The sequence below is a fragment of the Coregonus clupeaformis genome, chromosome 3, assembly GCF_020615455.1.
Source record: "Coregonus clupeaformis isolate EN_2021a chromosome 3, ASM2061545v1, whole genome shotgun sequence".
In the NCBI taxonomy this organism is placed as follows: Eukaryota; Metazoa; Chordata; class Actinopteri; order Salmoniformes; family Salmonidae; genus Coregonus; species Coregonus clupeaformis.
This window is the reverse complement of record NC_059194.1, coordinates 32,356,320-32,380,689: the sequence shown is the minus strand read 5'-3', so window position 1 is coordinate 32,380,689 and position 24,370 is coordinate 32,356,320. Positions and strand designations below refer to the sequence as shown.

Sequence of the window (24,370 nt, the reverse complement as noted above, 5' to 3'; positions counted from 1 at the left end):
AGCCTGTATCTTTGAAGTGACTGGGTGTATTGATACACCATCCAAAGTGTAATTAATAACTTCACCATGCTCAAAGGGATATTCAATGTCTGCTTTATTTTGTATTTTTTTTTTATCTACCATTGGTGCCCTTCTTTGCGAGGCATTGGAAAACCTCAGGTCTTTGTGGTTGAATCCGTTTTTGAAATTCACTGCTCGACTGACGGACCTTACAGATAATTGTATGTGTGGGGTATAGAGATGAGGTAGTCATGTTTAATACTATTATTGCACACAGAGTGAGTCCATGCAACTTGATAAGCACATTTGTACTCCTGAACATATTTAGGATTGCCATAACAAAGGAGTTGTCACTATCGTCGGAGGAAGTGGACCAATGCGCAGCGTGATAAGTGAACATACTTTATTTATTAATTCACCACACGAAACAAAACAACAAACGATACGAAACGTGAAGTCCTTGGTTACAATACAAACCATACGGAACAAGATCCCACCACACACTGTGGAAAACAGGCTGCCTAAGTATGGTCCCAATCAGAGACAACAAGCAACAGCTGATACACGTTGCCTCTGATTGAGAACCACACCGGCCAACATAGAAACAAATGAACTAGATAATAACCCTAGCACACAAAACACATAGAAACAACACACCCTGGCTCAACATAACAGAGTCCCAGAGCCAGGGCGTGACAGTACCCCCCCCCCCAAAGGCGCGGACTGCGACCGCGCCAAACATAAACCGAACAGGGGAGGGCCGGGTGGGCATTCCTCCGGGCTCCGGGCTTGACCCCCACCCTCCAACAAACCCCCCAAAGCGCCCCTGGTCCGGTCTGGCCCTGCTGGCCGGAGCTGGACTGAACACTGGTGGAGCGGATTGCTCTAGCTCCGGAGTGGAGCAGCTGACCGGTGCCGGTGGAACAGGCACGGGCTGTGCTGGACTGACGACGCGCACCATTGGCTTGGTGCGGGGAGCAGGGACGGGCCGAACCGGGCTGACGAAGCGCACCACTGTCTTGGTGCGGGGAGCAGGAACAGGCCGGACCAGGCTGACGACGCGCACCACAGGCTTGGTGCGGGGAGCAGGGACGGGCCAAACCGGGCTGACGACGCGCACCATCGGCTTGGTGCGGGGAGCAGGGATGGGCCGAACCGGGCTGACGAAGCGCACCACTGGCTTGGTGCGGGGAGCAGGAACAGGCCGGACCGGGCTGACGACGCGCACCACAGGCTTGGTGCGGGGAGCAGGAACAGGCCGGACTGGGCTGACGACGCGCACCACAGGCTTGGTGCGAGGGGCAGGAACATGCCGGACCGGGCTTGCTACGCGCACCACAGGCTCGGTGCGAGGGACAGGAACAAGCCGGACCGTACTGGGGACACACACCACTGGCCCTACGCGGGGATCAGGAACGGGCCGGACCAGACTGGCAACACACCCCTGTACCTCTCGCCGTGCCTCTACATTCTCCTTCCCCCTGGTGACCAGTGACTCCCGTAACCTGGCGGCCTCCTTTGCCAACCCGCTGAACTACTCTATCCCGGCCTCCTGCTGCCCCGTCGTCCACGGCGTGAGCCCCCCCCCCTGAGAAAATTCTGGGCGTCTCTCCTCCCCGTGGGCCAGGCCTCCATGGCTCTCGCCAGACTCTCGCTCCTCTGCTCCAAAGTCCAGCCTCGCTCCTCCTCACGCTGCTTGACCCAGTCGAGGTTGATATTCATCAGAGTCACCTCTGGCGTTGGCTCCTGGACACGCTGCTTGGTCCAGTTATGGTGGGATCTTCTGTCATGATCGTCAGAGGAAGTGGACCAATGCGCAGCGTGATAAGTGAACATACTTTATTTATTAATTCACCACACGAAACAAAACAACAAACGATACGAAACGTGAAGTCCTTGGTTACAATACAAACCATACGGAACAAGATCCCACCACACACTGTGGAAAACAGGCTGCCTAAGTATGGTCCCAATCAGAGACAACAAGCAACAGCTGATACACGTTGCCTCTGATTGAGAACCACACCGGCCAACATAGAAACAAATGAACTAGATAATAACCCTAGCACACAAAACACATAGAAACAACACACCCTGGCTCAACATAACAGAGTCCCAGAGCCAGGGCGTGACAGTACCCCCAAAGGCGCGGACTGCGACCGCGCCAAACATAAACCGAACAGGGGAGGGCCGGGTGGGCATTCCTCCCCGGAGGCAGTTCCGGCTCCGGGCTTGACCCCCACCCTCCCACAAACCCCCCAAAGCGCCCTGGTCCGGTCTGGCCCTGCTGGCCGGAGCTGGACTGAACACTGGTGGAGCGGATTGCTCTAGCTCGGAGTGGAGCAGCTGACCGGTGCCGGTGGAACAGGCACGGGCTGTGCTGGACTGACGACGCCGCACCATTGGCTTGGTGCGGGGAGCAGGGACGGGCCGAACCCGGGCTGACGAAGCGCACCACTGTCTTGGTGCGGGGAGCAGGAACAGGCCGGACCAGGCTGACGACGCGCACCACAGGCTTGGTGCGGGGAGCAGGGACGGGCCAAACCGGGCTGACGACGCGCACCATCGGCTTGGTGCGGGGAGCAGGGACGGGCCGAACCGGGCTGACGAAGCGCACCACTGGCTTGGTGCGGGGAGCAGGAACAGGCCGGACCGGGCTGACGACGCGCACCACAGGCTTGGTGCGGGGAGCAGGAACAGGCCGGACTGGGCTGACGACGTGCACCACAGGCTTGGTGCGAGGGGCAGGAACATGCCGGACCGGGCTTGCTACGCGCACCACAGGCTCGGTGCGAGGGACAGGAACAAGCCGGACCGTACTGGGGACACACACCACTGGCCCCTACGCGGGGATCAGGAACGGGCCGGACCAGACTGGCAACACACCCCTGTACCTCTCGCCGTGCCTCTACATTCTCCTTCCCCCTGGTGACCAGTGACTCCCGTAACCTGGCGGCCTCCTTTGCCAACCCGCTGAACTACTCTATCCCGGCCTCCTGCTGCCCCGTCGTCCACGGCGTGAGCCCCCCCTGAAAAAATTCTGGGCGTCTCTCCTCCCCGTGGGCCAGGCCTCCATGGCTCTCGCCAGACTCTCGCTCCTCTGCTCCAAAGTCCAGCCTCGCTCCTCCTCACGCTGCTTGACCCAGTCGAGGTTGATATTCATCAGAGTCACCTCTGGCGTTGGCTCCTGGACACGCTGCTTGGTCCAGTTATGGTGGGATCTTCTGTCATGATCGTCAGAGGAAGTGGACCAATGCGCAGCGTGATAAGTGAACATACTTTATTTATTAATTCACCACACGAAACAAAACAACAAACGATACGAAACGTGAAGTCCTTGGTTACAATACAAACCATACGGAACAAGATCCCACCACACACTGTGGAAAACAGGCTGCCTAAGTATGGTCCCAATCAGAGACAACAAGCAACAGCTGATACACGTTGCCTCTGATTGAGAACCACACCGGCCAACATAGAAACAAATGAACTAGATAATAACCCTAGCACACAAAACACATAGAAACAACACACCCTGGCTCAACATAACAGAGTCCCAGAGCCAGGGCGTGACAGGAGTTAAAAAATTATTGACTCAAGACATTTCAGCTTTTCATTTTTAATATATGTGTTAAAATGTCCTAAAACATTATTCCACTTTGACATTGTGGGGTATTGTGTGTAGGCCAGTGACAAAAAATCTCAATCTAATCAATTTTCAATTCAGGCTGTAACACAACAAAATGTGGAAAAAGTCAAGGGGTGTGAATACTTTCTGAAGGCACTGTATAAATATATATTTATATTCTGGACTCTGACTTTGCTCATTCTGATATTTCTTCATTTCTTTTCACTTTTGGATTATGTATGTATTGTTTTGTATTGCTAGATGTTACTGCAATGTTGGAGCTAGAAACACAAGCATTTTGCTGTACCTGCAAATCTGTGTACACGACGAATAAACTTTGATTTTATTTAAATGATTGCCTGGCAGATTGAGGTGAGGTGTACATAGATATGCATATTTACTAAGACATATCATACCCATAGTTTGGATAAAAATGTAAGGATTGCAGTACAAAGGGAAAACTACTAGAAACATTAGGATCCTGTTGGTGCAGCAGACTAAATCCTCTACAGGGCTTGAAGATGGCAGATCGCAGGTTCAAATCTACTTGATTACCATTCTTTAAAAATGTTATAGCTATGTTTGGTAGCCATTTAATTAAAAGTTTTGCAACTTCATATAATAGTGCATTCGGAAAGTATTGAGAGCCCTTAACTTTTTCCACATATTGTTACGTTACAGCCTGATTCTGAAATTGATTAAATTGTCCCGTCCCCGTCCCCCCCTCAGCAATCTACACAAAATACCCCATAATGACAAAGGAAAAACAGATTTTAGAAATTTTTGCAAATGTATATAAAAAACGGAAATATCACATTTACATAAGTATTCAGACCCTTTACTCAGTACTTTGTTGAAGCACCTTTGGCAGCGATTACAGCCTCGAGTCTTCTTGGGTATGACGCTACAAGCTTGGCACACCTGTATTTGGGGAGTTTCTCCCATTCTTCTCTGCAGATCCTCTCAAGCTCTGTCAGGTTGGATGGGGAGCGTCGTTGCACAGCTATTTTCAGGTCTCCCCAGAGATGTTCAATCGGGTTCAAGTCCGGGCTCTGGCTGGGCCACTCAAGGACATTAAGAGACTTGTCCCAAAGCCACTCCTGCGTTGTCTTGGCTGTGTGCTGAGATTCATTGTCCTGTTGGAAGGTTAACTGTTTCCCCAGTCTGAGATCCTGAGTGCTCTGGAGCAGGTTTTCATCAAGGATCTCTCAGTACTTTGTTGAAGCACCTTTGGCAGTGATTACAGCCTCGAGTCTTCTTGGGTATGACGCTACAAGCTTGGCACACGTGTATTTGGGGAGTTTCTCCCATTCTTCTCTGCAGATCCTCTTAAGCTCTGTCAGGTTGGATGGGGAACGTCGCTGCACAGCTATTTTCAGGTCTCTCCAGAGATGTTTAATTGGGTTCAAGTCCGGGCTCTGGCTGGGCCAATCAAGGACTGTGTGCTTAGGGTCATTGTCCTTTTGGAAGGTGAACTTTTGCACCAGTCTGAGATCCTGAGTGCTCTAGAGCAGGTTTTCATCAATGATCTCTCTGTACTTTTCTCCATTCACGTTAGTCTCCCAGACCCTGCCACTGAAAAACATCCCCACAGCATGATGCTGCCACCACCATGCTTCACCGTAGGGATGGTATTGGCCAGGTGATGAGTGGTGCCCGGTTTCCTCCAGACGTGATGCTTGGCATTCAGGCCAAAGAGTTCAATCTTGGTTTCATCAGACCAGAGAATATTGTTTCTCATGGTCTGAGAGTCCTTTACATGCCTTTTGGCAAACTCCAAGCGGGCTGTCATGTGCCTTTTACTGAGGAGTGGCTTCCGTCTGGCCACTCTACCATAAAGGCCTGATTGGTGGAGTGCTGCAGAGATGGTTGTTCTTCTGGAAGTTTCTCCCAGCTCCACAGAGGAACTCTGGAGCTCTGTCAGAGTGACCATCGGGTTCTTGGTCACCTCCCTGACCAAGGCCCTTCTCCCCTGATTGCTCAGTTTTGCCGGGCGGCCAGCTCTAGGAAAAGTCTAGGTGGTGTCAAACTTCTTACATTTAAGAGTAACGGAGGCCACTGTATTTTTGGGGACCTTCAATGCTGCAGAAATGTTTTGGTACCCTTCTCCAGATCTGTGCCTCGACACAATCCTGTCTCTGTGCTCTACAGACAATTCCTTCGACCTCATGGCTTGGTTTTTGCTCTGACATGAACTGCCACCTATGGGACCTTGTATAGACAGGTGTGTGCCTTTCCAAATCATGTCCAATCAATTGAATTTACCACAGGTGGACTCCAGTCAAGTTGTAGAAACATCTCAAGGATGACCAATGGAAACAGGATGCACCTGAGCTCCATTTCGAGTCTCATAGCAAAGTGTCTGAATACTTATGTAAATAAGGTATTTCTGTTTTTTTATTTTTAATACAATTGCAAAAACTTATAAAAACCTGTTTTCGCTTTGTCATTTGGGGTATTGTGTGTAGATTGATGAGGAAAACATTTATTTAATAAATGTTAGAATAAGGCTGTAACGTAAAAAATTCGCAAAAAGTGAAGGGGTCTGACTACTTTGCGAATGGTCTGTATTACACATCAATATTAGCAGAACATGGGAGCAATGTTTTGGGAACTACTTTGCAAATGCTCTGTTAATATTAGCATGACGTTGGAGCAATGTTTTGGGAATACTTTGCTAATGCTCTGTATTACACGTCTTAATATTAGCAGAACATGGAGCAATGTTTTGGGAACTACTTTCATTATCGTTGAAGTATGTTTTTAGAACAATTCTGGATCATACCTTACAGAATTACTTCATATTTAGAGTCTCGCAGGAATGTTTCTTGTTTGTTGTTATAGGTGTTAGTAGTAAAATCGCAATCAACATTAGCTGAATATGCCAGGAATGTTTTTTTAGATCAACTTCTATTGCGGCAATATTTTATTGCTGAAGTATGTTCACGGAACGTTATTGGAACCATCATGCCATAATGTCACACTTTAACTTTATGAGACCATTGTAGGAATTGTTCCTGTTTGTTATGGGTGTTTTGAATAACATATCCATCAACAGTAGCAGAACGTTCATGTAATATTTCCTCAGAACCACTTCTAAGGCTCCCTCATTTTTTTTTACAGCAATATGTTCTAAGAACATTACTGGTACATTGTGTTAATATATTACCTGGAAATCTAATGAGAACATTTTTGGGAAATGTTCTGTGGTGGTTGTTACAGATGTTGTGCACTACATTTTAGTGAACATTAGGAGAACATTCCAAGGATATTTAAATTTAAATATTAAAAATTCTGAAAATAATAAAGCATTTTGTTATCAAAAACGTTCTTTGAATGTTTTTGGGATGTTTCATCCTAATGTTATATAAAACCTAACTATAACTTAATAGAAATCTTAGGTGATACTCTGGTAATGTTCCTGGTTTCTAGGATGGATCTTACCGGGGTCAAAGGGTCAGACAGTAGGACAGAGAGAGAAGAGAGAGTGAGAGAGAAAGAGAGAGAGATAGAGAAAGCATTTTGCATGAAAAATCTCTCTCTCTCTCTCTCTCTCTCTCTCTCTCTCTCTCTCTCTCTCTCTCTCTCTCTCTCTCTCTCTCTCTCTCTCTCTCTCTCTCTCTCTCTCTCTCTCCACCTCTCCCCAGAGAAGAGATGGCTGTTAAGTTTAACCCACTGATAGCTCTTCAATTAATGTTAATGGCAGATGGAATTTTGCTGGCTATATTCTATAGTTGTTTTATTGAGAGCACACACACCTTTCCATGGAGAGAAGAGTGTACACGAAAAGGAAATGTGTTTAAGGTGAACGGCGGATTTCATTATTTGAGAATGAATGATGTGACGTATGGCGGTTCCATTTATTCATCGTTTCATCCCTCAATGCTCAGTGAAGTGAAGTAAGCTCTCTTCTATATTGCACAACTCTAGTGTGCGTCAAGCTGCAAGCTCCAGGGGAGGTTCCAGTAAGCTAGGACTGCTACCAGCCAGTTCAGACAATCATGAATCTTGCCGGAAAAGAGAAACAGACTCATTTTGGCCATTTCACAACCCATTTGCCATTGTAAGTCTTTACGAGTAAGAAAAATGCAACAGAAATGGTCTCTCGCCTGGCAGTTCTTTGGGCAGTCACTTAGTTATCGCATAAAACAATATTAGCGATGTCATTTCCTTTAAAAGGGTGTAAAACATGGACTGACCTGAGTCCAAACGGCTCTCTCTCCTCTCATATTTCCAATCTGCCCCTCAAGCCTTAAATGTTCAAATTCTATTCTTCGATTAAACTGATTTAGAGAGCGTAGTGTGTTTACATGCGCTGTAGGCGAGAGTCATTTTGTTGTTCTCTAATTGGCCTTTTCAAGTAATTTTTTCTGCCTTTTTTTTCTTCATAGGAATTTCAATGAGACACCAAATTATTTAGGGTCTTGTAGTACAGTACATGAATAGTGGATGAATGTTATCAGGTCACGCACCCCAACTCTCTGTGCTCCACTGTATACTAGTAGTCATCCGTGTTTGCACATGCTCAGACAGCCATACTCTTTATAGAACAATTGCTTTGAGAAGAATAAGAATTTGAGTATTTTTTTATGTAGTCTTTCTGGTATCATACATTTTTTCCAGAGATCTTCAGTTCACTGTGACAGTAAGTCCTTGATATTGACAAAGAGAAAAACTGAAAAGCTTCAGGATATACAGCCATTCATTTGTAGACAGTCAGTGAGTGAATACAAATGAAAAGGACAAAAAATTGCTACAGTGAACACTAGAAAGACTGCTGTGTTTTTTAATGCAGCGGTCTTCTAAGCAGTAAATATATATCAGATCAGCAAAATAGAAAGGCTACATGAGATACATTATGTTTTACTAAGGGTGGTGTATTTAAAAAAGGCAAGAGAGCCTGAATGGACAATCTGTTTCTCTTTCATAGAAGAGGGTTGAAATAAAATGTTCGTAGCTAGCGCTTTGGTCTCTGCTCGTACAGCACAGATGTCTGCTTTTCATTTGCCTTCAGGTTAATTTCTCCACAACATATACTGAACAAAAATATAAACACAACATGTAAAGTGTTGGTCCCATGTTTCATGAGCTGAAATAAAAGATCCCAGAAATCTTCCATACGCACAAAAAGGGTATTTCTCTAAATGTTTTGGCACAAATTTGTTTACATCCCTGTTAGTGAGCATTTCTCCTTTGCCAAGATAAGTTATCCATCTGACAGGTGTGACATATCAAGAAGCTGATTAAACAGCATGATCATTACACAGATGCACCTTGTGCTGGGAGCAATAAAAGGCCACTCTAAATGTGCAGTTTTGTTACAACACAATGCCACAGATGTCTCAAGTTTTGACGGAGCGTGCAATTGGCATGCTGACTGTAGGAATGTCCACCAGAGCTGTTGCCAGAGAATTGAATGTTCATTTCTCTACCATAAGCCGCCTCCAATGTCATTTTAGAGAATTTGGCAGTACGTCCAACCGGCCTCACAACCGCAGACCATGTGTATGGCGTCATGTGGGCGAGCGTTTTGCTGATGTCAACGTTGTGAACAGAGTGCCCCAAGGTGGCGGTGGGGTAATGTATAAGCTACGGACAATGAACACAATTGCATTTTATCGATGGCAATTTGAATGCACAAAAACACAGTGATGAGATCCTGAGGCTCATTGTGAGGCCCATTTTTTTAAGGTATCTGTGACCAACAGATGCATATCTGTATTCCCAGTCATGTGAAATCCATAGATTAGGGCCTAATTTATTTATTTAAATTGACAGATTTCCTCATATGAACTGTAACTCAGTAAAATCTTTGAAATTGTTGCATATTGTGTTTATGTTTTTGTTCAGTATACATTTGTGCGGTGCCAGCAGAGCTTGGAATTTTGTTTTACACAACTTCCTATAATGCCCTATTCCATCCAAGCATAAGACCTGAAGGAAGATTTGAAATTAATGATGGATCACTCAAACATTGAAAACATGCATTTAGGATGAAGGGGAGAAGTGAAGGATGTTTTGCTCCCTAATTTCACATGCAGATTGGTCACACTTTTCATTTCTCCGTCATTAAACGCAGCCATCCGAAGAGTGAGGATTTTTTATTTCATTTTTTACTGTTCATTCCTGTCTCTTAAATTAAACTCCAACCTTGACTACTTACAGCAGCAAACTTGATCACATGGATCACATGTAATTAAAGTGTAAGTGCCTGGTTTGTTGGTCCCATCTGTTTTCCATTATATGTCCTATAAGTAGCTATTGGTTGCCAAAGTGAGCTCAATAAGCCAGGTGAACAGATGTAGAAGGCTGGCCTGCTGTCAACAATCCACACTGCTGCTGTGCCACTGGCACTCTGACACACAGGCCAGGTTTTGGCTAGCTGAGACGATAAGCAGCACAGTGCACACATACAGCCATGCTCTCTCATGCATCTAACCTAGACTCACAAACATTTTATTAATACAGTCATGCTGTTTCAGAGCCATATTGAACTCATTACTCAAGAGACACAGGCAGGCACATAAAAAGCATCCTAGTTTGTGAGTACAAAACTGCTGCATAGAACTCCGGGAAAACCGGCCTGGGACTATTTTCTTTCAGATGTGTCAGCTTTTTGCATCGGACCGACTAATCAGGTGGTCTGCTCATTTATGTTGTTAACAGTTGGTGACTCCAGTTCAGTTCACCTGCAATGAAATATGAAATGACCTCACTAACATCCCTCTGAGTCATGAAAACAGCCTCAGGGTGACAGAGTCAAATCAACAGTGAGAGTGAGAGTAAATATAGTAGTGCCTTGAAGATGTGTCAGGCTGCAATGGGCTGCAGCGGGCAGTGCTGTGGCACAGTGAGACAGAAAGACCTGTGTATTGTGATCCCTTACAGTAGGCCCCAGTTTTGCTAGGACAAAATGTGATGAACACATGCCAGGAATGTCACACCAAGCCGAGGGGTGAACAACTACAGCGATGGTTTTTGGCCAGAGACTGAATACTGCACAGGGATGGAAGAACTGATTGACTGTGGGGAGCCTGTGGCCTCAGAATATTCAGCTCAGAAGACAGGGGACTACAGACTGGTATCACTTCTTTCTTTTCTTTCCAAAACACTTGAGTGTGCTGTCTCTGACCAACTCTCTCGCTATCTCTCTCAGAATGATCTTCTTGACCCTAACCCGTCAGGCTTCAAGACGGGTCACTCAACCGAGACTGCTCTTCTCTGTGTCATGGAGGCTCTCCACACTGCCAAAGCTAAATCTCTATCCTCTGTTCTCATCCTCCTAGATCTATCCACTGCCTTTGACACTGTGAACCATCAGATCCTCCTCTCCACCCTCTCAGGGCTGGGAGTCTCAGGCTCTGCACGCTCTTGGATTGCATCCTACCTGGCAGGCCGCTCCTACCAGGTGACGTGGAGAGGATCTGTGTCTGCTCCACGTACTCTCACAACTGGTGTCCACCAGGGCTCAGTTCTAGGCCCTCTCAACTTCTCTCTATACACCAAGTCACTCAGCGCCGTCATATCCTCACATGGCCTGTCCTATCATTGCTATGCAGATGACACTCAACTACTTTTCTCCTTCCCCCCTTCTGACACCCAGGTGGCGACACGCATCTCTGCATGCCTGGCAGATATCTCAGCTTGGATGTCAGCCCACCACCTCAAGCTCAACCTCGACATGACAGAGCTGTTCTTCCTCCCGGGGAAGGCCTGCCCGCTCAAAGACCTCTCCATCACGGTTGACAATTCCACGGTGTCCCCCTCTCAGAGTGCAAAGAAAATTGGCGTGATCCTGGACAACACCCTGTCGTTCTCTGCAAACATCAAAGCAGTGACTCACTCCTGCAGGTTCATGCTCTACAACATCCGTAGAGTACGACCCTACCTCACACAGGTAGCGGCACTGGTCCTAATCCACATCTCCCGTCTGTACTACTGCAACTCGGTGTTGGCTGGGCTCCCCGCTTTTGCCATCAAACCCATGCAACTTATCCAGAATGCAGAATGCTCTGCACACTCCACTGGCTTCCAATTGAAGCTCTCCTCCACTACAAGACCATGGTACTTGCCTACGAACTGCCCCTCCCTACGTTCAGGCTTTGCTCAAACCATACACCCCAACCCGAGCACTCTGTTCTGCCACCTCTGGTCTTTTGGCCCTGCCACCCCTATGGGAGGGCAGCTCCCGCTCAGCCCAGTCCAAACTCTTCTCTGCCCTTGCACCCAAATGGTGGAACCAGCTTCCCCCTGAAGTTAGGACAGCAGACTCCCTGCCCATCTTCTGAAAACATCTGAAACCCTACCTCTTCAAAGAGTATCTTAAATAATCCCACAACACGCCCCCTCACCCCACCTTCTCACCCTCCCCTCCCCCCGAAAAAGAAAAAATAGAATGCCTTTCATTAACTAACACTGACACTTTTTATTTTATTTTTTACTATCTCTGACTTAGCTGATAGCTACGTTATTGAGGAGAAATGTACTTACTATGACTGTGATATGTGGTTGTCCCACCTAGCTAAAGTGCCTTCGGAAAATATTCAGACCCCTTGACTTTTTCCACATTTTGTTACGTTACAGCCTTATTCTAAAATGGATTAAATAATTAATCAACCTCAGCAATCTACACACAAAACCCCACAATGACAAGGCAAAAACTAGTTTTTAGATATTTCTGCAGATATATTAAACATAAAAAACAGAAATACCTTATTTGCATAAGTATTCAGACCCTTTGCTATTAGACTCGAAATTGAGCTCAGATGCATCCTGTTTCCATTGATCATCCTTCAGATGTTTCTACAACTTGATTGGAGTCCACCTGTGGTAAATTCAATTGATTGGACATGATTTGGAAAGGCACACACCTGTCTATATAAGGTCCCACAGTTGGCAGTTCATGTCAGAGCAAAACCAACCTTTGAGGTTGAAGGAATTGTCCATAGAGCTCCGAGACAGAATTGTGTCGAGTCACAGATCTGGGAAAGAGTAACCAAAACATTTCTGCAGCATTGAAGGTCCCCAAGAACACAGTGGCCTCCATCATTCTTAAATGGAAGAAGGTTGAAACCACCAAGACTCTTCCTAGAGCTGGCCGCCCGGCCAAACTGAGCAATTGGGGGAGAATGGCCTTGGTCAGGGAGGTGACCAAGAACCCAATGGTCACTCTGACAGAGCTCCAGAGTTTCTCTGTGGAGATGGGAGAACCTTCTCACAAAGGAATGACCACACCAGGTCGTAATGGTATTGTTTGTTGTTATTCTTAAAATTATAATATTGTGTGCACCCCATGTTCCATTACGTTGTCATGTTTCCAACTACCAATCAGCAACTGCACCGTAAATCATTCTCTTTGGCAAATGACAGGAGTGGCAAGGAGTGGAACATTAGCTAAAGAGACTGGTACCCAGACTAGCTAGTCAGAGAGGGAGAGGTTTACCACTCTGGAGCCTACATCAAAGTCTACGTGACAAGCTGCTCATCCACAAGCCTACCCACCAGGTGGCCACCCCTGTGACCCGGTTGAGAATTAATGTGATGTTTGAGATAAACCCCATCCAGTGGGGAAAATATTACAGTGAAATAGTGCCAACATATGCAAGGAATGATCAATCTCTGTGTTTTTTTCTATTTAGTGGAATAGTAATGAATTGAACTGTCAAATGTCAACGATCAGTTAAAAACCAATCATAAAGCAATCACATCTGAGAGCTTCGACCTGGTTGCTGTGTGGTCATGTTGTAACCTGAAGTCCCTTAAAGAGAAAAAGGAAGTCAACATTTGAGGTCTCTGGGACATCAGGTAGGGTTAACCTCTCAAACTCTACAGACAGTGGGTTCAGCCAGGCCAAGTAGCAATTTGTGGCTGAAGACATTTCAGGGATTTCAGAATCCAATTGCTTGTTGCAAATAATTTAATGATCATAGCACTTTCCCTCTAATAGCACTTTCCCAGCAGAGAGGTAGAGAGCATTGATGTCTAAAATATCAGAGATATAGCAAAACTCTCAGGTACAGTATGCTCTTAACATGAGAAAAAGACAGCTTTAGAAAGCATCATCAAAACTTTTGAGATCACAAGTATATATTTTATCTGTCTTTAACGCAAGGATAATGTGTTTTTCCACAAGGTGTCATTTCACATGCAAGGTACACTTGTTGACCAGCATTTTGTCTAATGAAATAAAAGCTTGAATTGAATGTAATCATATATACTGTAGTTCCCTCTATCCCATCTTTCTTACAACAGGTACTATGCCATCTGCTGCCAGCCGCTGGTCTACAGGAATAAGATGACACCACTGAGAGTGGCTCTTATGTTAGGAGGATGCTGGGTAATCCCCACCTTTATATCCTTCCTACCCATAATGCTAGGATGGAACAGTATCGGAATAGACCATTTGGTGAGTAATAACTAATGTGTCTGTATCAATGTGTATATACACTGCAGATTTTTGATAAACCATGCTGTGAAACAGGATCAAATGGAACTTTATGTGAAACCACATTAAGTGTTTTTTTTTATGTGCTAGCTACAGTGAGGGAAAAAAGTATTTGATCCCCTGCTGATTTTGTACGTTTGCCCACTGACAAAGAAATGATCAGTCTATAAATTTAATGGTAGGTTTATTTGAACAGTGAGAGACAGAATAACAACACAAAAATCCAGAAAAACACATGTCAAAAATGTTATAAATTGATTAGCATTTTAATGAGGGAAATAAGTATTTGACCCCCTCTCAATCAGAAAGATTTCTGGCTCCCAGGTGTCTTTTATACAGGTAACGAGCTGAGATTAGGAGCACACTCTTAAAGGGAGTGCTCCTAATCTCAGTTTGTTACTTGTATAAAAGACACCTGTCCACAGAAGCAATCAATCAATCAGATTCCAAACTCTCCACCATGGTCAAGACCAATGAGCTCTCCAAGGATGTCAGGGACAAGATTGTAGACCTACACAAGGCTGGAATGGGCTACAAGACCATCACCAAGCAGCTTGGTGAGAAGGTGACAACAGTTGGTGCGATTATTCGCAAATGGAAGAAACACAAAATAACTGTCAATCTCCCTCAGCCTGGGGCTCCATGCAAGATCTCACCTCGTGGAGTTGCAATGATCATGAGAACGGTGAGGAATCTGCCCAGAACTACACGGGAGGATCTTGTCAATGATCTCAAGGCAGCTGGGACCATAGTCACCAAGAAAACAATTGGTAACACATTACGCCGTGAAGGACTGAAATCCTGCAGCGCCCGCAAGGTCCCCCTGCTCAAGAAAGCACATATACATGCCGTCTGAAGTTTGCCAATGAACATCTGAATGATTCAGAGGAGAGCTGGGTGAAAGTGTTGTGGTCAGATGAGACCAAAATGGAGCTCTTTGGCATCAACTCAACTCACCGTGTTTGGAGGAGGAGGAATTCTGCGTATGACCCCAAGAATACCATCCCCACCGTCAAACATGGAGGTGGAAACATTATGCTTTGGGGTGTTTTTAAGCTAAGGGAACAGGACAACTTCACCACATCAAAGGGACGATGGACAGGGCCATGTACCGTCAAATCTTGGGTGAGAACCTCCTTCCCTCAGCCAGGGCATTGAAAATGGGTCGTGGATGGTTATTCCAGCATGACAATGACCCAAAACACACGGCCAAGGCAACAAAGGAGTGGCTCAAGAAGGAGAACATTAAGGTCCTGGAGTGGCCTAGCCAGTCTCCAGACCTTAATCCCATAGTAAATCTGTGGAGGGAGCTGAAGGTTCGAGTTGCCAAATGTCAGCCTCGAAACCTTAATGACTTGGAGAAGATCTGCAAAGAGGAGTGGGACAAAATCCCTCCTGAGATGTGTGCAAACCTGGTGGCCAACTACAAGAAACGTCTGACTTCTGTGATTGCCAACAAGTGTTTTGCCACCAAGTACTAAGTCATGTTTTGCAGAGGGGTCAAATACTTATTTCCCTCATTAAAATGCAAATCAATTTATAACATTTTTGACATGCGTTTTTCTGGATTTTTTTGTTGTTATTCTGTCTCCCACTGTTCAAATAAACCTACCATTACAATTATAGACTGATCATGTCTTTGTCAGTGGGCAAACGTACAAAATCAGCAGGGGATCAAATACTTTTTTCCCTCACTGTATAACATAACTAATTCCATATAATGTCAATGAGACAAAGAAACACCTCCACACAACCAAAAGGCTTTTAGTGTATATCTGGTCAATGTGATGTAGGATATGTGTAAGTTGTTTCAGGCTATCACATCCCTCCAGAGCGGGCTTAGTCTGTGTCTACGATATGATACTGAGTACGTAATAAGCATGTTGTCCAATCTGAACGCAGATCTCGTCCAATCTCCCGCTGCTGCTCATAATAAAACAATGGCTGTAAGTGAAAGCTCAATGAAAGACATTGGCTGAATGATACTGTGTGATAATAATGCTACAAAGAAACAGCAGGTAGTCTGCATTAAAATGTCAGACCCAATGCTACCATGTACCAACCCAAAACAAATGGACCGGGGGAAAGACTGATGTAATGAAAAGCATGGGTAGAGAGTCGGTAACTGATTATAGTCATGAACAGGCCTAATGAACAGGCCTAGGGAGTGCTATGCTTATATATGTTTCTCTGGAAATACTTTAGATTTGTTTTAACGGAGGACATGTATCTCTCGTTCTAATAAAACTATTCAGGCATGAACTCAGATTTCACTCCAGTAGTAATATTATCTCATAAAGTTTTGTTTACTAATCAGCTTATTTGATCCATTGTTGAGTATGTATATATATATATATATATATATATATACACACTACTGTCAGTGTGGCTGTAGGTGGGTGTGGTGGTGGAATCAGGCGCAGGACGCAGAAGCACAGTCCAAAGACTTTAGTGAAAATCACAAGGGAAACGCACCAACTAGCCCGAAGGCGAAACTCCGCACGCAGGCGAGAAACAAAACGGGCGCACTACACAGGTGCGCCAAAACGCTCCAACACAGTGGAGAACAGCTCAACCGAGCAATACAATAATTACGTCCAGCAACGCACGACAGAGAAAACAATCACACACAACAATTGACAAACACAACGAGAACTTATAGAACACTAATTACACTAAACGATAACAGGTGTAACAACAATCAGACAAAAGCAAACGAACATAGAAACATGCAACGGTGGCAGCTAGTATTCGGAGACGACGAACGCCGAAGCCTGCCCGAGCAAGGAAGAGAGGCAGCCTCGGCCGAAACCGTGACAGTACCCCCTTGACGCGGCTCCAGACGTGCGCCGACTCCGGCCTCGGGGACGACCAGGAGGACGCGGAGCAGGGTGCGTCGGGTGCCCACGATGGAATTCCGTCAGGAGAGACGGGTCTAAAATGTCTCTCCTCGGCACCCAGCACCGTTCCTCCGGGCCGTACCCCTCCCACTCCACTAGATATTGGAGACCCCCATCCGACGTCTCGAATCCAAGATGGACCGCACGGAGTACGCCGGTGCCCCCTCGATGTCCAATGGGGGCGGAGGAGTCTCCAAGATCTCACTTTCTTGGAGTGGGCCAGCTACCACCGGCCTGAGAAGAGACACATGGAACGAGGGGTTAATACTTTTATACTCAACAGGCAGTTGTAATTTGTAACACACCTCGTTCAATCTTCTCAGGACTTTAAATGGCCCTACAAACCGCCGACCCAGTTTCCGGCAGGGCAGGCGGAGGGGTAGGTTTCTGGTAGAGAGCCAGACTCGATCACCAGGTGCGTACACCGGTCCCTCACTGCGGTGGAGATCGGCGCTCGCCTTATTACGACGGAGGGCGTAATAACGTGGTGGACGTGTGCAGCGTTCCATGTCTCCTCCGAGCGCCGCACCCACTCATCCACCGCAGGAGCCTCGATCTGGCTCTGCTGCCAAGGTGCCAGAACCGGCTGGTAACCTAACACACATTGAAAAGGGGTTAGGTTAGTGGAGGAATGGCGTAGGGAATTCTGGGCCATTTCGGCCCAGGAACGACCTTGCCCACTCCTCCGGCCGGTCCTGGCAGTATGTTCTGAGAAACCTACCCACATCCTGGTTCACACGTTCCACCTGCCCATTACTCTCCGGGTGGTAACCCGAGGTGAGGCTCACCGAGACCCCCAACCGCTCCATAAAAGCTCTCCAGACTCTGGAGGTAAATTGGGGACCTCGATCAGACACGATATCCTCGGGTACCCTGTAGTGCCGGAACACATGGGTGAATAGTACTTCGGCCGTTTGCAGGGCAGTAGGAAGGCCCGGCATAGGGAGCAAACGACAGGCCTTAGAAAACCGGTCCACAACGACCAGTATAGTGGTATTCCCCTGTGAAGGAGGAAGGTCAGTGAGGAAATCCACCGAGAGGTGAGACCATGGTCGTTGTGGAACGGGCAGGGGTAGTAACTTACCCCTAGGCAGATGTCTAGGCGCCTTACACTGGGCGCACACCGAGCAGGAGGAAACATAAACCCTCACATCCCTCGCCAACGTGGGCCACCAGTACTTGGCACTAAGACAGTGCACTGTCCGGCCGATACCAGGGTGTCCAGAGGAGGGTGACATGTGAGCCCAATAGATCAATCGATCCCGAACCTCGAGCGGAACGTACTTCCGACCCTCCGGGCATTGAGGTGGACTAGGGTCGGTGCGTAACGCCCGCTCGAGTTCAGCATCGACCTCCCACACTACCGGTGCCACCAGACACGACTCCGGCAGTATGGGCGTGGGCTCCACGGACCTCTCCTCCGTGTCATACCGCCGAGACAGTGCATCTGCCTTACCGTTCTGTGACCCAGGGATGTACGTGATCTTAAATGTGAACCGGGTCAAAAACATATTCCACCTCGCCTGGCGAGGGTTCAGCCTCCTCGCTGCCCGGATGTACTCCAGGTTACGGTGGTCCGTCAAAATGAGGAAAGGATGTTGAGCCCCCTGAAGCCAGTGCCTCCACACCTTTAGGGCCTGTACCACGGCTAACAGCTCCCTGTCCCCTACGTCATAATTTCGCTCCGCCGGACTGAGCTTCTTGGAATAAAAAGCACAGGGGCGGAGTTTAGGTGGCGCACCGGACCGTTGCGAAAGCACGGCCCCTATACCGGCCTCTGACGCGTCCACCTCTACCTGAAATGGTAAAGAGGGATCCGGATGCGCCAGCACCGGGGCCGAGGTAAACAGGTCCTTCAGCCTCCCAAACGCCATGTCCGCCTCGGCTGACCACTGCAGACACACCGGACCCCCCTTCAAAAGAGACGTTATGGGAGCTGCCACCTGTCCAAAACCCCGAATAAACCTCCGGTAGTAATTCGCAAACCCCAAAAACTGCTGCACCTCCTTCACAGTGGTTGGCGTTTGCCAATTACGCACGGCTGACACCCGGTCTACCTCCATCTTCACCCCTGACGCAGACAACTGATACCCCCAAAAAGGAGACTGACTCCTGGAAAAACAGACACTTCTCTGCCTTGACATACAGGTCGTGCTCCAACAGCCTCCGCAACACTCGGCGCACCAGGGCCACATGCTCGACTCGGGTAGGCGAGTACACGAGAATGTCATCTATGTACACGACCACCCCCTGCCCCTGCATGTCCCTGAAGATCTCATCCACGAATGATTGGAAAACTGAAGGAGCGTTCATCAACCCGTATGGCATGACAAGATACTCGTAATGGCCCGAGGTGGTACTAAAGGCTGTCTTCCATTCATCGCCCTCCCTAATGCGCACCAAATTGTACGCGCTCCTGAGATCTAATTTAGTGAAGAAACGCGCCCCGTGCAATGACTCCGTCATGGTCGCAATCAGCGGGAGTGGATAACTGTACTTCACCGTGATCTGATTGAGACCACGGTAATCAATGCACGGGCGTAACCCACCATCCTTTTTCTTCACAAAAAAGAAACTCGAGGACGCAGGGGAAGTGGAGGGCCGTATGTATCCTTGTCTCAGAGATTTGTCTATGTAAGTCCCCATAGCTCTCTTCTCCTACTGAGACAGAGGATACACATGGCTCCGTGGGAGCGCAGCTCCTGCCTGGAGGTCTATCGCACAATCTCCCTGCCTATGGGGAGGCAACTGCGTCGCCCTCGACTTACTGAACACAATAGCCAAATCCCCATACTCAGGGGGAACGTGCAATGCGGGCACCTGGTTTGGACTCTCCACCGAGGTAGCCCCTACGGAAACGCCTAAACATCGACTCACACACTGGGCAGACCACTCCATCAGAGCCCTCTCCTGCCACGAAATAGATGGGTTATGGGTACTCAACCAGGGCATGCCCAGCACCACCGGATACGCAGGCGAGTCAATCAGAAATAGCTGGATCATCTCCTGATGACCCCCCTGCGCACACATCCTAAGTGGCGCCGTGACCTCCTGATCAAGCCCGCACCCAACGGACGGCTATCTAGGGCATGAACGGGAAGGGACGTCAACAGGGAGAAGGGGAATCCCTAAGGCTAAACAAAATTTCTTATCAACAAAATTCCCAGCCGCGCCTGAATCTACCAGCGCCTTATGCTGGGAATGAGGTGCTACCTGTGGAAAACGCACAGGTATACAGAAGTGTGCAACAGAGAGCTCTGGGTGAGTGGGGCGCCTACTCACCTGGAAGGACTCCCAGTGCGGGACCTGTCGTCTTCTCCCCTAGGAGGCCATCCCCAGCACCCTAGCCGCGGTGTGTCCTCCCCGACCACAGTTGGTGCAGGAGATGGACCCCCTCGTAAGCCGACCCCTCCTCTCTCTAGCGCCAACGCCCCCGAGCTCCATGGGGCACGGCTCGGAGGCGCTGGAGGATGAAATGGACGGACCCCCTCGGGGACGTCCGCGGGTAGCTAGCAGGGTATCCAGCCTGATGGACATGTCGACCAACTGGTCGAACGAGAGACTGGTGTCCCTACAGGCCAGCTCCCTACGGACGTCCTCACGAGACTACATCGGTAGTGATCGGTGAGGGCCCGCTCATTCCACCCTGCATCCGCCGCTAGAGTCACGGAATTCTAAGGCGAACTCCTGGGCACTCCTCTTCCCCTGCCGAAGGCAGAACAGACGCTCCCCGCCGCTCCCTCGGGGGATGGTCAAACACCGCCCTGAAGCGGCGGGAGAACTCGCGTACGTAATGGTGTTAGCGTCTATTCTCCTCCACTCCGCGTTGGCCCATTCCAACGCCTTGCTGGAAAGGCAGGAGATCAGGGCGGACACGCTCTCGTGTCCCGAGGGCGCCGGGTGCACGGTGGCCAGGTAAAGCTCCACCTGGAGAAGGAATCCCTGACACCCGGCAGCGGTCCCATCGTAGGCCCTCGGGAGCGAGAGTCGAACTCCTCTGGGTTCCGGAGCGGGAATGGGCTGACTTGCCGATGGTGAGGGCAGGGAAGATGGCGGTGGAGGTGTCCCTCGGGTCTCCCAGCCTCGGATGGTGGTGATCACCTCCTGCAGGGCGGCCCCCATCCGCAGGATCTGGTCATTCTCCTGTGCTGATGCGGCTCCTGCTGATTCCATTCGAGCTGGTGTGTGATTCTGTCAGTGTGACTGTAGGTGGGTGTGGTGGTGGAATCAGGCGCAGGACGCAGAAGCACAGTCCAAAGACTTTAGTGAAAATCACAAGGGAAACGCACCAACTAGCCCGAAGGCGAAACTCCGCACGCAGGCGAGAAACAAAACGGGCGCACTACACAGGTGCGCCAAAACGCTCCAACACAGTGGAGAACAGCTCAACCGAGCAATACAATAATTACGTCCAGCAACGCACGACAGAGAAAACAATCACACACAACAATTGACAAACACAACGAGAACTTATAGGACACTAATTACACTAAACGATAACAGGTGTAACAACAATCAGACAAAAGCAAACGAACATAGAAACATGCAACGGTGGCAGCTAGTATTCCGGAGACGACGAACGCCGAAGCCTGCCCGAGCAAGGAAGAGAGGCAGCCTCGGCCGAAACCGTGACAACTACCGTTCAAAAGTTTTAGAACACCTTCTCATTCAAGGGTTTTTCTTAATTTGTACTATTTTCTAAATTTTTGAATAATAGTGAAGACATCAAAACTATGAAATAACACATATGGAATCATGTAGTAACCAAAAAAGTGTTCAACAAATCAAAATATATTTTATATTTGAGATTCTTCAAAGTAGCCACCCTTTGCCTTGGTTGACAGCTTTGCTCACTCTTGGCATTCTCTCAACCAGCTTCACCTGGAATGCTATTCCAACAGTCTTGAAGGAGTTTCCACATGGGCTGAGCACTTGTTGGCTGCTTTTCCTTCACTCTGTGGTCCGACTCATCCCAAATCTCTATTTGCAACTCTGCCTAGGTCAGCATCCCAGAGTCGCCTCTTCACTGTTGAGGTTGAGACTGGAGTTTTGCGGGTACTATTTAATGAAGCTGCCAGTTGAGGACCTGTGAGGCGTCGGTTTCTCAAACTAGACACTCTAATGTATTTGTCCTCTTACTCAGTTGTGCACCGGAGCCTCCCACTCCTCTTGCTATTCTGGTTAGAGCCAGTTTGTGCTGTTCTGAGAAGGGAGTAGTATACAGCGTTGTATGAGATCTTCAGCTTCTTGGCAATTTCTTGCATGGAATTGCCTTCATTTCTCAGAACAAGAATAGACTGATGAGTTTCAGAAGAAAGTTATTTGTTTCTGGCCATTTTGAGCCTGTAATCGAACCCACAATTGCTGATGCTCCAGATACTCAACTAGTCTCAAGAAGGCCAGTTTTATTGCTTCTTTAGATATTCCATTACAAATCAGCCGTTTCCAGCTACAATAGCCATTTACAATATTAACAATGTCTACACTGTATTTCTGATCAATTTGATGTTATTTTAATGGTAAAAAAAAAGCATTTCTTTCGAAAAAAATGACATTTCTAAGTGACCCCAACATTTTGAACGGTAGTGTATATGTACTGAGTGTTCAAAACATTAGGAACACCTGCTCTTTCCATGAAAGCGATGAATCCAGGTGAACGCTATGATCCCTTATTGATGTCATCTGTTAAATCCACTTCAATCAATGTAGATGAAGGGGAGGAGACTGGTTAAAGAAGGATTTTTAAGCCTTCAGACAATTTAGACATGGATTGTGAATGTGTGCCATTCAGAGGGTGGATGGGCAAGACAAAAGATTTAAAGGGAAGTTCACCCAAAAACACTTCTGGGCCCGTTATAACACTTGCCTGGCTGTATCCCAGACAGTTTTTAGGTCCATTGTTTGAGTATTTAGATTTCTGTATTTTTATATGAAATGCGAATTCCCGAAATGACCTGAAATGCATTAAAAACTGTATTTATTGTTACATAAACAACAATTGGTGTCAGCATTGAATTGCCAATTACATGTGTTGTTTAATGTAAAACATATAAAAAAACAAAGACATACTTCGTGCGCAAAGATGGATATCTACAAGACGCGGGACGAATGAGCGTTTTACTTGGTCTTCAAGAAAGGAAATCAGAATGAATGAAAGTAAACAAAGAGATTGGAGCTAGCGGTTAGTAATCGCTTAAATAAAGTAAGGCACGGCGAATAACATTAGTAGTTGAGTAGCTGAGCGATGTTGGCCAAAATGAAGTGCAGTAATGTTCCAGTCCGATACAAATACACTACACATTTCCACTCTTTTCCTGACCACGATGGAGTTTTGTGTCAGGCATGTTATGGCTGCAGGCCATCTGTCATCCTGCTTATGGTGACGATACGACGCCTAAAGTCATTCACCAGCTGCGGTTGACCGTGTACAGTGATCACTTTGTGGTCACTGACTACAATGGGGACCGGTTGAAACCGGGTTATGTTCCCACGATCTTTCCACCATGGACTGGAAAGCTCCAACTATTCAAGGTATGTTGCTAGCTAGCTAAGTTGCTAACACCTGTAGCTAGTCACTACAAAGTAATTTATTACATTATTTGTTTGCCATTCCTTTAACTAGTTCATGGTGTTTTTAGCTTAGCTACTACTGTAACATTAACCTTATCCTGTCCTACTGACTGTTTTGCTTGCTTTGCTTTGTGATGCAATTTCCTTTTTCATTATAACATTACTGATAAGAAATTGTATATTCTTCTCTACTAGGAATCATAGTTTTCTGTAGTGCTAACGTTATTGATTGCATAAAATCACTTGCCCTAGTTAAGGTCCATGAGTAGGACACAGCCCTAGCCAGAGCCATATAGATAAATATATGGCTATGGCCCTAGCTGGTGCATGAGTTGTAATGACAACAAACTAGCCCAGCCTTTACATTATTTCAATTAAAACATTTTGAATATCAGCTCATGCCCTGAATTGACATGTAATGACTGATTCTGTTTTAAACCAGCCAACATCATCAATCACTTGTTCTGTTTATACCTGCCTGGGAGGGAATGGAAGAAGGAGAGGGGTGGTGGACCAGACATGAGGATAGGACAATGAACCATAGTGTCTTGGATTTTATCTTTGTTTACTTTCTCACATCTTCTATCTTTGTATCCTTTTCACAGCCTTTTCAAAGGGGGGGCAAATGTTCCTCATTTTTCAGGAGGACGCAAGGTAAGACTAATTAGGACTATTTTAATTTTTTTGTTTTGTTATTCTGTTACACATTTTTCAGGAGATCCGAGAAGCTGTATGGAGTATTCCAAACAGGCCAAGGACTGGGTAGAGAAGAGTGTCTGACATTCAACTTTAGAACCTGATTGGTCCAGCAGACTGTCAAGCGGCGGG

At 47.1% G+C, this 24,370-nt stretch overlaps 1 protein-coding gene across 1 annotated transcript in view; it reads left to right on the top strand.

Moving 5' to 3' along the window:
- Positions 1-24,370, top strand: part of LOC121544773 (5-hydroxytryptamine receptor 4) — a 139,517-nt gene that overhangs the window by 109,218 nt on the left and 5,929 nt on the right. The window contains exon 5 of the mRNA XM_041854912.2: positions 13,880-14,033. Coding sequence (XP_041710846.2) covers positions 13,880-14,033 — 154 coding nt within the window. The remainder of the gene's footprint in view (positions 1-13,879; positions 14,034-24,370) is intronic.